A 16,689-nucleotide genomic window follows, 5' to 3' on the forward strand; every position below is an offset into this window, starting at 1 on the left:
TTGCAGACTCAATCCCCAATAGGGGCCATGCAGGGCAGCTGAGCCATGATTCTCATCATTTATGTTTCTATCTCTCTCGCTCTCCCTCACCCTTCCTCTCTGAAATCAATAAAAGTATATATTTTAAAAAAAGGGAGGGGGACTATCTGCTTGGCTAAAATTTAGTAATTCTTTTATTGAAGAAAATGATAACAAATTTTGAGGACAATTAGCAATCTCTGCCACCCTGCTGATATTGTTATAAAGATTAATGAGATAATATGTATACTGACACATGATAAATGCTCAATAAGTATTAGCCATTGTTTTCTGTAATTAATCATTGTAGGCATTTATTATTTGTTTAACACATATGAATACCTGCTGTGCTTATACTATGCCTTTTTCTATTTAAAGTCCTCTAGCAGCAATCAGGAGAAGACTATCATCCAAGATAGCTTGTCCTTTGTTGAACAACTCTAAAAGTTAGGGAATTCTTTTTTATATATATATTTTATTGATTTTTTACAGAGAGGAAGGGAGAGAGACAGAGAGCTAGAAACGTCAATGAGAGAGAAACATCGACCAGCTGCCTCTTGCACACCCTCCACCGGGGATGTGCCCGCAACCAATGTACATGCCCTTGACCAGAATCGAACCTTCAGTCTGCAGACCAACGCTCTACCATTGAGCCAAACCGGCGTCGGCTAAGTTAGGGAATTCTTTATTAAACTTAGCCCAAACATTTCTACCCAATAACTCATTTGTCTTCACCCTGATCCTTAAAATATATATATATATTCTATTGTTGATAGTATTACAGATATCTCCCATTTCTCTCCCCCTTTACCCCGTCCTCCCAGTCCCTACTCACCCACCCTGAAACAAGGTTATTTCCTTATTTTAGTTCTGCAGATGTTATGAAGATTGCTAGCAAGCCTCCCACTTAGTTCACTTACTCTAAACCACATGTGTCAAACACAAGGCCCGCGGGCCAAATCCGTCCCGCCAGGCCTTGCAATGTGGCCCGCACCGCGCTGTCATCACTGCACTCCCCTGCGTTTCCATCACAATGACAGTTTATGACTGTTCAGTAAACCATTCGGCCCGCGATTTAGGCTGGATTTTAGATTTTGGCCCCTTCTCTGATTGAGTTCAACACCCCTACTCTAAACAGGCATTTCATTAACTCGTTTATCTAGTGTATGGTTTGGCAAGCATTTTCTGTAAAGAGCCAGATGGTAAATACTTTTGGCTTTTTGGGCCACATGGCCTCTGTCACAACTTTTCAACTCTACCATTGTAATGCAAAGGCAGTTGTTTAAGAGAAAAGGATAAATTTGATGCCCATGACTCCATTTTGACTGGAAAAAGAAGTTCTGAAATATTAAATCAGAAAAATTAATACATAAAGCATTAAAACTAACCTCTTTTTTATCTTTAAAATTTTTTTTAAATTACAGTTGACAGGCAATAGTATGTTAGTTTCAGGTATACAGCACAGTGATTTGACATTTATGTAATATACCAAGTGATCACCCCCAATAAACATAGTACCCATATGCAGTATTATTAACTATATTCCCTATGCTGTACTTTATATCCCCGTGACTGTAAAACTAACTTCTGATTGCAAAACTCCTTCCCCCAAATTGGTTCAAATTTTGCATTAACTTAGAATTATGATTTCACTAAAAAATGTATTTAATTCCATAGTGCTTGACATTGTCCCTTTCTCTTACAGGAGACATTCAAACTGGAATTTTAAATCATTACAAGTCAGTGATGGATCACAAGTTGCAGAATGCAATCCTGAATAGAAGTATTCAAAAGAATTGCTTTAAATAACAGAGGAAAGAAAATTGATCCACTACTCCAAAACCCTGACCTAGAAAAAAAAAACCTATTGCACATACCAGGAAGTTAAAACGGGGGAAATTTATCTGATACTTAATACACCTGAATCAAAGGAACTGTCACTTCATTTTTCAAAGGAATTTTATATCAGATTATTTTAATAGACAGTCATTTTCTTAGAATCTTGACATGATCATCAGGGAGGAGAAACAGAACAGTCAGTGAAGCCTGTGAGTTGGTCAAGATGACTTCTGAAGAAATGGCAGCTTCTGATCTCATGCCTGTGAATCAGAGAAAAGTGGTGTCTTCTCAGTCCTCTGTGGATGAAAGCACTGATGAGGCCTCAGGCGTCAGCGTCCCAAAGACACATACTCCTGGGCAGAGTGGGCCGACTTCTCATACCATCTCAAAACCGAACAAACCTAAGGAAGAAACTTCTGGAAGCAACTTGCCTGAGCTTCTCTCAACAACAAGGGGGAAAATCATGAGCGATGAGAACAGTAATGAAACATGCTGGGAGAAAAACATGCCTGATTCCATGGAGAACCTTAACGTGAACGGCAACAACATACTGGAAAACCATCAGCGTGGTCTTCCTCAGAGCCAGTTTTACAAAACACGCGATCCTGTCACAGAGGAAGGCCTGCGTTTGGAAACTGGAATCCCTTCTTCCCTGGAAAGAAAGGTGCTCCCTGGGATTCAACTGGAACTAGACGGACCTTCCATGGGCATTCGTCCCTTAGGAAATCAAGCGGCCATCCTAGAGACCAGCGGGGCACACCCTGAGAGCGATTTGGCGGTATTTCACTTTCATTATGGACTTGACAGAAGAATGTCAGACAGTGTCTGCGCCCTATCAGACAATTTGATTTTGGATGATTGTGGAAACTGTGTATCACTGCCTGATGTTGGCAGGGAGCAAAAGAAAAAGTATATGGCATATACTTGCAAACTAATGGAATTGACAAAAAGCTGTGATAACGAGCACAAGAAGCTACAGGGTGATCATCCCAACACCTTGAATGATGAATGCCTGTGCTGCGAAGGTTCCTGCCGAAAGACCAATGTGGTGTGTTCCGGTAGCAGCTTTTGCAGGGAGGATTTTACTGATAGTCCATCTGCCGAGACCTTTCTGAGCCATTTTGAGGACTTCCCTGATAATTGTGAAGACGTGGAAGATTATTTTAAAAGTAAGAGGGAGCGATCCACTCTGTTAGTGAGGAGATTCTGTAAAAATGACAGAGAAGTTAAGAAATCTGTGTATACTGGGACAAGGGCAATTGTGAGGACTCTGCCTTCTGGTCGCATTGGACTGGCAGCGTGGAGTTACATTGATATGAAGAGAAGTGGAAGCCTGCTGCCTTGTGGGAGAGCAATGGGCCAGCTACCAACGGTACCGGGTAGGCAAGATGGGAGCCCATGTCTGTCAGAAGCCCAGTGGTATCCGGTAAGAGTGAATGTTTCTTTCGATCATTTTTTTAAGCTTGAAATTTCAAAATCCAGATTTTCATTGTCTTAATTCATGTAAAATTTTAAGTTCTGTCAAATTGCAATTTACAGGGGAAGTATTTGTAGTTATTGGGAACAAGTAGATATAACAGTTACTCCAGTGGATAGCTGTCAAGGCTGAGTTAACTCTGCAACAACGTAAGTAACAAAATACACATATGTATGTCATCAGGAGTGGAGACGTTTTGGAGATTCCCTGGTTACTGTGTGTGGAATCATAAGAAAGAAACTCCTGGTAGTGGAAAAACCCTGAATTTTGTTGTGTGCTTCGGAGATATATGCCTATGTCTTTTTTTATTGTGCTTTTAGTTTGTGAGGCCAAAAGGAACTAAAGTCCGGTTTCCCCCATTTTCCCACCAGCATTCCCAGTTGCTTCCCTCTTCACTTTTGTGTGCCATCGACCCCCTTTGGCAATTTGGTGAAGCCCATGGACTCAGAATGCTTTTAAATGCATCAAACGAAACACAAAGCGTTATAAAGACACAGATTATGTGAATATACATTTATGACAACATTTTTTGAAATTATGACATATCAGGGTAGGTATTTCTTTATTAACACACTAAACGATGGTACCCAGTGACGTGCTAACTACCATAACTTCAAAGTAGTGATGAATCTAGGTTGGGAATGGTTTGCCTGTGAATTTCCCAGTTTTATCATCCCAAGCATATCCAGTCTGGGCAAACAAGGGCAGTTGATCACACTAAATATAAATACCAATTTAGGTTGTCTAACATAACTGTAATATTTAGAAATATTTGTGATTTCTATTGGTGATAGGATCATAGCTGCTGCTACTACTACTGAGATTTGTTGCCTGTATTCATAATAGAAGGAAATGTTAAATTTCTGACTCTCACATCATGTCCATTTCCACCTCCCAGACCCTCTAAGTCAGAATCACTAGCATAGGGCGCAACAGGAATAGTTTTTCTTTTTTTCAAAATTTCTTTGGGTAATTCTGTGATTCTATGAAGTTGAGAGCCACTGACCAGGAGGTTAAATTCTTTGGTCTTCATCAGGACATTTGGGGACTGTTTCCTCTGCCTTAAAGTCCACGACACTGCCAGGGCTCTCAGGAGTGTCAGGCCTGACCTGGGAGCCTGAAGGCCCTTCTGGCTGTGCATTCGACGTACCCTTCACCCCACCAACGCAGAGAGATCTTCACCTGATCTCTCATGAAACCTGAGTCACGGTCAAGGTGGTGTCAGTTACACACGTGCTCCCCAGCTCTTCTGATGGAATTCTGAATTTTGTCCACGCAGGGAGAAAGAAGTTCATCACAGCAATGTGTCAGCCCTCTTAAAAAGGCAGCAATTCACGTTCACCTGACATTGAACATTAAGAACACAGAAATTTCAATATAGCAAAATGAGTGGAAGTAGATTGCTTGAGAACCATTATCATAGCCCCCCTCCCCCCACACACACACACACATTTATGCAGATGAGAGGGCTGTGAATGTGCTGTAAACTGCAGGATAACTTTTGGCATGCCTGTACTTATCTTCCAGTTCCTGCAGTCCTACTATTTCTTCTGAGAATGTTCACAGGTCCTTAGCTCACATCTGCCCCTTTCTGCCTGTGAGAGGCCCTGGATTGGTCATTTCTAGTGAAAATAACCAAAGAGATGATTCAAATCATCTCCTCCCTCCTCCTAATCTCTGGAGGCTGGGAGAGGTTGCCACACCTCAGTCAGAGTGAACTCCAGGAACTTCTCTCTCTTCTCTCTGACCGGATTTCGGGGAGGTGGTGGGCATTTTTATTAATCCTTAACATGAAGCTGGGGGTGGGTCAACTGCCCTCCTGTCTTTTCTCAAGGGAGATGTCTGAAAGGCAGAGTCCTTTTTGAACATTCATTCTATGGCAGGAATGGATCCGTATTTTCTAAAGTATGGTATTCTCCTTGTATGTCTTGTTTTCAGTCTGGTGGAAATTCTTCTCAAAAGTTGAATAGATGAATTTTAGCCACTTTCCCTCAGCTCCTATAAAGTGCTTCCTTCAGCTTAAAAAAAAAAAAAAAATGCAGATTCTAATGTCATGCTTATGGTCCCAGTTTTCTGATTATTTTATACTAGAGGCCTGGTGCATGAAATTTCCACGGGGTGGAAAGGTGTCCCTCAGCCCAGCCTACACCCTCTCCAATCTGGGATCCCTCTCACAATCCAGGACTACTGGCTCCCAACTGCTCACCTGCCTGCCTGCCTGCCTGATTGCCCCTAACTGCTTTAGCCTGCCAGCCTGATCAATGCCTAACTACTCCCCTGCAGGCCTGGTTGCCCCCAACTGCCCTCCCCTGCAGGCATGGTTGCCTCCAACTGCCCTTCCCTGCATGACCGGGTCCCCTCCCAACATTCCTCCCCTGCAGGTCTGGACGCCCCCAACTGCCCTCCTCTGCCAGCCTGGTCACCCTTAACTTCCCTCTTCTGCAGGCCTGATTGCCACCAACTGCCCTCCCTGCAGGGCTGGTTCATCCCAACCGCCCTTCCCTGCTGGCCTGATGGCCCACAACTGCCCTCCCCTGACGGCCATCGTGTGGTGGCCATCTTGTGTACATATGGGGGCTGCCATCTTTGACCACATGGGGCATTGTTGGAGTGATGGTCAATTTGCATATTATGCTTTTATTAGATAGGATGTGTCCCCTAATGAGACTGTAAATGCATTAAGGGCAAGAAATGGCCCTACCTTTTTTTTCTACTCTCCATATGCCAAGTATATAAAAAACAGGACAATGTCAGGCTAAGAAACACGGTCTCTGTAGTCATTTGGCAGGGCCTCATGCTGAGTGGGTGCCACTGCTCTCACTCCAGTCACTTATTACATACTTTGTCATGTACTTGTCCCCAGCCTGTGCTCTTGGTAGCTTCTGACACGGGGAAGTTTACAGCGGTATGAATTTGTATGCCCCTCCATCTATGATGTGGTTGTTTGAACAATCCTCCCACACATTTAAAGAATGTGTTATTTATCCAATTAATTCCTTTGCCTCACTTAACTTTTTTTTCTTGTGTGCCTTTGTCAAAATGACCCAATTACTTTATATTTGCACAGCTGTTCAGAGGAGCATAGATTTGAATGGGAGACATTAATGAGGATTAATGCTGGCTGGCTGACTGACTAACCATATTGGTATCCTCCTCCCTGTTTGTAAAAAATTAAAACTCTAGCCCTTATCCAGTTACAGCCACACTCCCTCTCTCCTGCTTTCAATTTATTGGCTCACAAAGACGATATATTTTGGCAAGTGGCTAAAGTGTCCAAGTTAGAGATTGGTTAAGGGTGTTTTCCCTTTTTTAAAAAAAATATTCTCTTCCTGCCTGAATTTTGGAGAGTTTAGGTGCCTAGAATTATTCTGAATCCGAAGTACAAGAAGTCCTGCCTCTGCTGGAACCATTCATGTAACCTGAGTTCCGTGTGCACCGAAGGATGGAGCGTGGAAGAAATGAGGGTAGCCAGGACCGAAAGTCCACCAGCTTCTGTAATTACCACTTTATTTATGTCCCTGCTTGGATCCATAGGAGGGTTTAATGTACAATAGGTACAACAAAATAGAAAAAAAAAGTTTTAAGAAATCAGAATAGAAAAATTTATAAATTACGAAGGAAAGATAAAACCAGCTTCTATATTGCTAGTTCCTTTTCTGCTTTTTTCCTTCTAAAATGTGTCTTCACATTTTTTTTTCCTACTGTCCAATACAGAAAATTAAACTTAAGAGGCAAAGGGAAAAATTTGAGTATTTAACATAAATACCTTTGTTGGTATATATATCCTTGATTCTATATTTTCTGTTACATATAAAAGGGCCAACCAATAATAAATTCATTTCCTAAGTTGTAACTTTTATGGGTGATCAAATATCTGTTGAGCCCTGCCGTTCAGTGTTGTTAATAGATAGATGGCTGATGCAATAGCTACATGTTCTGTTTTCTCGTCTGGAAATTTGGTCTCCCTGCATCTTGGGTACAATTTGGACCTTGAAATAATTAAAATTTCACAGGGAGCACAGGCTAAGCTGGAAGCCTGTGCTTGGTGACATTCAGGGCCTCCTCTTCCATGACTCAGGGTTATGTCAGGGTCATGACATGGCTATAGGAGGAGGCTGGCCCCTTCCTGCTGAGCACAGTGAAAGGGAATCCAGCTCCCAGCCAGTCCCTGTGCAGTTTAGTCATGTCTAGTGCATCAGTGGAAAATGTGACGGGCCGTCAGAAGCCAGCTCTGTGATAGTTGGTCCACTTTCACTTATTAGCTACATTGGGATAGTTTAGGATAAACTTACTTCCACACTGTACAGCTCTTTGGCCAAAAAAAAAAAATGGAATGAAAGGACCCTGGCTGGACTCTAGTTTAAGATGAATGTATCCATGGCTGCTGTTATTCTCATGTTAGCCTTGGGACAGTACCAGCACTAGGACTTTTTATTCCTTTCCCCAGATATCCTGCATAATGGGAATTGGCAGCTGAAGAAGCTCCCTCCCTGGAAGTGGCCCATGCTTAGAATGGGGCCTGAAAAGAATCAGAACCCAACCCGTGGGCAAGGATGGGGCCATCAGATGGAGCCCTGATCTAATCCACACCCAGCATTTTCACACAGGAGGCACTCAGGCTGACCATAGAATGACCTCTCCAGAGAGATGAGTGATAAAAATATCCCTCACCCTTTGATCCACTCTCCTTTGATCCCCTTGATCCCCTCCTTCAGTGCTGATTCAGGAACAGCACTATAAGCCCTGAGGGAGTGGTACAGAGGTTTCTTCTCTGGTGACCAAATGACTCAGCATTCAAGAACTGTCCCATCTTAGGGGGTAAAGGGATGACCATCCCTTGACTCCTCCATGACTAGAGACTAACCTGTGGCTCAGACAGGCCCTCATGAAAAGCTGCTTTCAGACAATGGTGGCCCTGAAGAGCCTCATGACACCAAAATGGTGCCCCATCCATTGGTTCTTTGTTTGGTGGCTGGCCTGGATACATACAAGGGGTCCTACAGAGTTCAGGCATCCAAGTCCCAAACCCCAACACTCGGCCCTTGAACCTCAGCTCCTTCCCTCTCATTTAGGCCAGCACTCCTCAAACCCTCAGAAAGAGAACAGCAGAAAACCACCTCAGTCTTTAGCAGTACAAAGACAATCTTTCAAGGACAAGGAGAGCTTATTCTTGAAACCCTTGGAGGGAAGGAGAAATGCTTCAATTTCTTCTTATTATAACAGCCTTATTGGCACATAATCCATATACCATACAGTTCATCTCTTTAGAGTATACAATTCAGTGTTTTGGTGTATTCACAGCTATGTGCAAACATCACCACAATTTTAAAGCATCTCCATCAACTCAACTTTAGCTATCACCTCCATTTTCTTCATCCCTTCCCTTCTCCCCCAGCCCTAAACATTTACTAATCTGTGTTGTGCTTATAGATTTCCCTAGTCTGAACTTTCATATGAATGGGTTCATATAGCATGTGGTCTTTTGTGACTGGCTTCTTTTACTTAGCGTAATGTTTTCAAAGTTTTAAGGTTCGTCTGTATTGTAACATGTATCAGTACTTGGCTTGTTTTCTTTTTTTTTTTTTTTTTTTTTTTTACTATATTCCACTGTATGAATATGCTACATTTTATCTATTCATTCATCAGTTGTTGGATACTGTGTTTTTCTCCACTTTTTGGCTCTTAGGAATATGTTTTCATTTCTCTTGGGTTTATATCTGGGAGTGGAATTGCTGAGTCATATAACTGACTTTAAACTTTAAAAAACTGCCAGACAGGTTTACAAAACAGCTGTACCTTTTTATATTCCCACTGGCATGAAGGTTCAGTTGCTCCACATCCTGACCAACATTTCTTAGTGTCCATCTTTTTACTTACAGCTATCCTTGTGGGTATGAAGTGATATGTCATTGTAGTTTTTGTTTGCATTTTCTTGAAGTCTTATGACGTTGAACATCTTTTCCTATGTTCATTGGCCATTAAAACATTTGTACATTTTTTTAAATTGTATTGTTTTTATTATTATTGAATTCTTTATATATTCTGGATATATGTTCATGAATGAAAGTCAAGAGAGTGACAAAGAAAGTTTACAACTTTAATGCATGGTAAAACTTATAAGTAATTTTTCAAGTAAAAAAAAAAAATTCTTTTTATTTGTCCTCACCCAAGGATATCTTTCCATTGATTTTAGAGAGAATGGAAGGAAGGGGGAGAGACACACAGAGAGAAACATTGATGTAAGAGAGACATATCAACTGCACGTGCCCCGATCAAGGCCGAGGATTGAGCCTATAACCATAGTAAATGCCCTTGACAGGAATTGAACCTGTGAACTTTCAGTCAACGAGCTAACACTCTAGCAATTGAGTCAAACCAGTTAGGGCAAAGAAAAAATTTTAATCTTTTCTCCCAAAATTTCTCCAAACTCCAGTCTGTATAGTTTCTCCTTCTTCTGCCTATTGTTTTTCTTATAATCCAAATTCTGTACTCCAGACCCTGGCTGGGAACCAGATTGTCATCTGCAAAGTTGTGCATTGTAAGAAAGGCATCCAAGGCAGGGATTGCTGAGGAGGAGGTGACCACTTCACACCCATACACTCCATAGTGCACAGGCTGGAGCAAGGCTAAGCAAGGTGACACAAGTGAAATTCCTAGGATGCAAGATTTAAGGAGGCACTCACTCCCGGGGTCTTGCAAGTGCCAACCCGCTGCTTCCTAGTGAGTGCCACCTTAAATTTTGAAGCCTAGGCAGATATTAGATTCTAAGGGAATATATGTTCAGAAATGCATATTATCTTCATAGTTTAGGAATGGCCTTAACTAAACGCCCATATATCTTAATACAGATGTTCTTAAACTATAAGCTAAGACTGGTTCCTCATATTTAAAGTGTTCAAAAAAAATCAAAAGAAGAATAATATTTCATGACATGTGGAAATTATATGAATTCCAATTATCTATTTTCTGTATGTGCATTCTTCCTGTAACAGCAGGTTTGAGCAGCTGCAGTAGAGACTGTATGGCTTGCAAAGACTAAAATACAGTATTTATTATCTGGTCCTTTATAGCATAAGTTAGCCTATCCCTGGCTGAGATCACCACCCTCTACCTGGCTAATTCCTACCCATCCTTCAGTCTTGAGCTTGGATTTCATATCCCCTCATGGTCCCTTCCCCCACTACAGACCCCAGGTCAGAGTTTCTCTGACAGTCAGCCTTCAATGCATATTTCTTGAGTTATAAATGACTTATAAATGAAGAAAGGTGGTTTCCACCTACTGCTAATGTCTCCTTCTCTCTTGCCCCAGACCAAGTGAGGCAGGCTTGCTAGCTATTCTCTCACTGACCCTCAGTTTGGAACCAGTTCCTTTGTGTAATATCTGAGACAGAACCAGAATTTCCCACTGATATGCAGAAGGTCTTTGTTAGTCCTGTGAACCCAGAGACCCAGGCTTGTCACCTCCACAGAAATGGCCTAAAAGACAAAGAAAGGATGTGCGTGGCCCTCCTTGTTCTTGGCCCCACATTTCAACTCACTGTAAAAGCCCTTAGGAACATTTCCAAACATTCTGTATTTCTAAGGGGACACCTGAGACTGCTGTGATCTGCAATGGGCCAGGGAGGAAAGAAGCTCCCTCCCCCTCAATATCCCAGAGCTCTGTCCCTGCCTTTCAGAACCCCCAGTTCTCACAGGCAGTGGTTTCACCACATGCCAGAGGGACTGTAGCTTCTTTTTCTCTGTGGTGGTCAGGAATGGGGTTGGGGGTAAAGGGATAGGGGCACATGCTGTGTTTGTTAATTAGGAAGATCATTCTTGGAGTTTGGGAGGGATCTGGCCAGTTCCTTTAAACCATCTGAATACTCTCTTTAGTAGACCTGAGGCAGTACCTCCCTCCTTCTCTTTCCCCCCCCCCCCCCCCCCAAAGACCCAAGTATCAATTCAAGCTTTGCCATGAACTGGTTGACTTTAAGCAAGTCATTTTAGGACCCGGGATTTTAGTTCTTTTTGCTATAAAAGAAAGTGAGGGCAGACATGTATTCTTTACCTTCACTGTGTCAGACACTGTGTATATAATTTGCATATGTTAACTTAATAAATTATAAATTGCACATTCCTCTTAATGCTAAAAGCCCAGCATCTATGACCTCCTGATTTAAGTCCCAACCCTGGGTTTTGGGTGGAGTGAATATTCTACCTCTCCTAGCAATCAATGCCTCTGAAAGGTTTGCTTTGGAGAGAAACTTGTCACCCGAACATTTGAAGTAAGGGGAGGGTGAGGAGGGACACATTTGTCCTGGGCCAATCCCTGAGATGCCCGTGCCAGTAAAACAGGAAGCACCTAGTGGGCACTGACTGTGTGCCAGGCATCTTTTTTCCTTTTATTCTCATAGCAACTGTCTCCAAGGTCGACATTCTGCACATCCCCACTTCATGCTCATTATAAGTAACGTGGCCAAGGTCACACAGTGTTAGGGCTTGGAACCAGGTCTGGCTACCTCCGAAGTGCATGCTTATCATCGCTCCTCAGAAGTTCTCTGAAAAATTCTGATGTAACTCATCCCTCTAACTTGGCAGAGTTTTATTCTCTTATTAAATGTGCAAATGTTGAGCTGGATGAGTCCTTGAGCTGTTTCTTTCTTCAAATATGAGTTGGGCGTGACCTTTGGATGAAATGGGAGATGCAGGGAACAATACCAATTCTTAATGTGAGGAGTGTGTTGGCTATTGAAATGGCTAAGATTTATTTTTATGACTCAGCCTGCTAGGGGAGGAAACCAAGCCTGAAGGTTTGAATTTTTCACTGAATTGCTGTAATTTAGAAGTACATTTTAGAAGTTTTATAAGCAAGTAAGCAAGGACAAATTCCAAAGAAAACTGCACACATCTGACTCAGAATCTATAGCTTATTCATGATCATGCTGAAATGACCAAAACTAGTGGGAACATAATTTAGTATTTTTCCATTGTAATTTTATGTTTTCTGTGATTTTCAAGGATTCTGACCAACTAACCTAACTACTCAGTAAAATTTATTTCCATAGACGCACTATTAAAATGAAGTTTTCATCTACTTCACAAGGTTTTGAGGCTAGAGAAAAAAATTCAGCTGGTTTTGTATTCAAGTGCTTAGCAAACCTTATAAAATGTCCCTGCAATTATAACTTTTATCCTCATTATTCTCTGTGGATTCAGAGTGAGGTACCTGGGAAAAAGGGGCTCAAAAACTATTATGGAGGCAGCTAAGCAAAACTCAAGCCAGCTGTCTCCTTTCATAAATCCTGCAAGCATTAAGTTGAACCTGTTCACTGAAACCCAACCCTTTGGTTTTCCTTTTGTGATTCTGGCCTAGTTTTAATAACTTCATTTTCAGCTTGATATTAGGTAACCTTTATCACCGACACCTATTTTGTCGTGCCCCTCTGTTTTAATAGAAAAAGGAATTGCTTTGTCAGTAGACCATGGTGGTTGCCTAGCTTCAGAAAGATTTAGCACCAAATTATAAACGGTGACACTTTAATAGTGAGAGTGGATGTGTCTCGAGAGCCAGCATGTGGGAGTTTGGCCATTGGAAAGCCCCATGGCTTCAGTTTTTCCAGATTGTGTACCCTTCCATCAAACAGTAATTTCTTAGCCCTGAAAAACTCTCTTCTAGAACAAGGGAAAAGTTCATTTGAGTTCTAAATTAGTTACCCAAAACTTATTTTAGTTGCAAATGCATTATTTTTCTTCCTAATGAGGCCAGAAAATGGCCTGAGACCCTGGCCAGATCAACCAGTTCTCCTTTGGAGGGCCACAAACCAAATGAGGGCACTGTAATGATGGTGTGGCTTGGGCATGACTGATATTTTATGAGGATAATACTATTATTGTGGCAACCATGTTTTCCAAATAAAAAGTTGGGGAAATTTTATTGAGAGGAGAGAGGGGAAGAATATTTTAAATTGAGACTGACCCAGGAAATCCAGAATGAATGGTCTTGATTAGCTATTAATGACAATATAAAGGAACCAGAGTGTGAGTGAGCTAGTGCAAATTTAATCTGTTATTAGAGAAATCAGGAGCCTCAAAATGAATGACTTGATAGTCGCGGCAAAGAATAGTCCACGTGAAAGGCTATTAAAAGCCCAGAAGTGTTTTCTTCAGAGTTTTTGTTTTTCTAGGTGTTTTGTTTTGTTTTCTTTTGTTTTTTTGGCAAGAGCCTGGTAGCTACTATGCTTTGGAAGTATGAAGGTAATGAAATAGCTTTATTTTAAATACCAGGATATGCTCAGCTAAATAAGGGTTGTCCCTTTCTCAGAAGTCAAGTTGAAAGGCTGTCCCCATTCTCCACTTATGTTGCCGTTATGCAAATATTATAACCCTTTGAGCTTGGATGGAGATTTAGAAAGAGTGTATTCAAGCATCCTGACTAATGCCGTTTTCAGCCAGTATTGGTGGGTGATTACGAAGGATAAGATTTGTTTCATTGAGGGTCTTGTAAACTGACTGGAGGTGAGCAAAGTTCTGTATTCAACATAATTTGAACACTAAGTTGGCCATTGTTTTGCAGTCTTGGCTCACTACTTTCCTTCAGTGTTGATGGATAGTTCAGAGGCACCCACAAACCCATAATGCATCTTTGGTTTAGACTCAGCCTCATGAGCACAGGGCAGATTGAAATTTAGCCCCATCTCCTCCACTTCTCTGGACAGGTGCCCTAGTACAGGGTACAACATGCTCAGCCATACAAGGAGATCCTGGGTAGGACCATGTGGAGTAGAATCAGAAGTACAATTGATTCCCAAAGTACAATTGTTTTTCTCTTGGATTCATATATTATGTGCTCAGCAGTGGAGTTCACTGAGTTCCAATGTTCTGAAATATAAAGAAATTAAAATGGTCCAGTATGAATGCTTTTCTGGATGAATATAACATAAGTATTTGGTGACCTAAGTAATTCTTGAGCTGGAAAGCCTAACTTCTGTAACATTATTCAGTCCCTCATTTTATGGATAAAGTAGCTAAGTCCTTATACAGATGTTGTTACTTGACTAGGTTCATCTAGCTAATAATAGAAGACACAGAACTAGAATCTGGATCTCCATATCTCCTCATCTCTAATGGGATAAAAATATACGATACAGCCTGTTACATAGTAGGTGCTTAGTTGACGTCAGCTGACTCTGAATCTTAATGCCTTTAGGGTTCCTAGTAGGTGTAGATTCCTGATACAGCAGCTGCTCTGGAAGAGTTCAAGGTGGGATGGTGGAAGCCCACATGCCTGTGCCATCATTCCACCAGTTTCCTAGATTGTTTTTACTATTTTCCCAGATTGGTTGGTTTGCACTATATCGGTGTTTTGTTTTTTTCTGTGTTCTCTGATCCATTCCAGGTTTCACAGCTTATCCTGTCTTCAGTTCTTTAAGAAACTGGCTCATCTTGTTGCAATAACATTGTCAGTTCTTTAAGTACTCAGAGATGCCCTTTCAATTTGAATGTAGCCAAGTTTTTTGAGTTCATTTCTCCTCTCAGTCTAATTTCTTTCCATCCTTCACTTGGCAGGTAGCTCTCTCTGGTTAATGACGGTAAGCTCTTCAAAGCATACAGAGCAGCTATGGGATCCCTCCCAGTCTCTCAGGAGGCTATTTTCCCCCTGTTCTTTTTCTCTTATTTATGGGAAGCAGAGCCTGGTGTGAGACACTGAGCACAGCAAGAGGGGCCAGACCTGGCCCAGGAAGAGCCAGTATGGCCTGAACTACAAGGAATTGAGCCAGGAATTCCACGTTCATAAAATATCAGGATTGGAAGGACCTTGGAGATCATCATGTCCAACCCTTTATTTTACAGGGAAGGAAACTGAGGCTCAGAGAGAGGATCTGGCCTTTCCCAAGTCTGGTTAAACATCAGTGTCATAGCCAGGCTTGGAAACTTGGTTGCCCTCAAACCTACTCTCCTACCCTGTACCAGATGCCAAAAACAATTTCTGACTCACAGGTATAGAGCTGAACTGCTTGTGTTGTTAACAGTTAAGTTATTGATAGCTTAAAGCTCAATAGTGGTTGATTTCAGATACCAGGCTGCCTGGGTTCAAATTCTGACCCTGCAATACTAGCTCTGTGACCTAATGAAAGTTACTTAACTCTTCTATGCCTCTGTTTCCTCATCTCTAAAATGAGGCTATAATTTAGCTTTCTTCTTTGAGTTGTTGTAAAGATTAATAAGTTATTGTACATTGAATGTTAACATTCATTAACAAAAAAAATGTTCTTAATTTTAAGCATTTAGACAGTACCTGGCACTTGTTGTTTCTCAAGCCTCAATTTTTAACCAAAATTCTATATTATTGCCCTATAAATAGAGCTTTTTCTTTAGGGACTCTGATGGAATAAATTTAAATTGTGGGATATAGTGTCTACGTGCTATAAGAGTCGCGGGAAGATTTGTATAGTCTGAGAAAGCTTCCTGGCAGAGAAGGTGGGATATCCTCCAACTCCTACTAGGAGTTGGGATTGCTCATCTTGTAGCAGTGAGAGAACTGAATGCTCCATTATAAGAAAACTGACCATCTTTCTCACTATGTGACTTACTCCAAATATAACGTTGATTTCAGAGGCCTTTTGCCATTTCACCTTAGCCATCTTTTTCCCCCTAAAAAAATTACTTGACATAAAAGTTAAAGTGATGTAATTTCTCTCCACAGAATAGAAATTTTCCTGTTTTATTTTCAAAACGCCTACTGTGAAAGTTGCTTTCTATACTTTGCAAAAAGTTATTGACAACATCTGTTTATGTGAAGAGGCAAAGACCAGTTTGTCTGTTTATTTGTGTAGTTGGTCATTTTCAATAATGAAATAAATATCTAAAAACTTAGCCAGAATGAAAGCTAGGGCTTCTAAGAGTTTAAGTCAAAGAGATGATTGTGACAATCAGCCTCCATTTCACCCTTCTTCAGGAGAAAGTGTAGGCCAGGTTCATATAGCGTGATGTGGTGGAGAAAATGACCAAGCTAATTAATGACTTATGTGCTTTTACTCTATTGCCGGTTTATGGGATGGAATACTTGAAAGAAGTTGAAGCAGAGTGTTAGTATTTATTTTAATGCCGTCACATGGCTAGGCAATGGAAACTTGTTGAAAAAAAAATCTCCTCAACTACCTTCTCAGATTAAGGAATTTTGAGGACCAAAGGGTGCTGAATTAGTAGTGTTTTGAAATGCACATTTTCTTACTGATGGGCCAAGACACCTGTGTACACTAAATTAGAAGATGTTACGGTAAAAGCAAAATCTAAACCAAACAACTAAAAATTTTACATGCTGATTTGTTCAAATAAGTAAAGATACTGAAACTCAAATTGGACATAGCATTTCTACA

At 41.2% G+C, this 16,689-nt stretch overlaps 1 protein-coding gene across 3 annotated transcripts in view; it reads left to right on the plus strand.

The window, feature by feature from the left end:
* Positions 1–16,689, plus strand: part of PLCE1 (phospholipase C epsilon 1) — a 267,939-nt gene that overhangs the window by 31,391 nt on the left and 219,859 nt on the right. For all 3 annotated transcript variants that reach the window (XM_045581915.1, XM_036438599.2, XM_036438600.2), the window contains exon 2: positions 1,724–3,283. In XM_045581915.1, the coding sequence (XP_045437871.1) occupies positions 2,081–3,283 (1,203 nt within the window). In that variant the 5' untranslated portion in view covers positions 1,724–2,080. The remainder of the gene's footprint in view (positions 1–1,723; positions 3,284–16,689) is intronic.

This window comes from Pipistrellus kuhlii, unplaced genomic scaffold (genome assembly GCF_014108245.1).
Source record: "Pipistrellus kuhlii isolate mPipKuh1 unplaced genomic scaffold, mPipKuh1.p scaffold_m20_p_15, whole genome shotgun sequence".
Lineage (NCBI taxonomy): Eukaryota > Metazoa > Chordata > Mammalia > Chiroptera > Vespertilionidae > Pipistrellus > Pipistrellus kuhlii.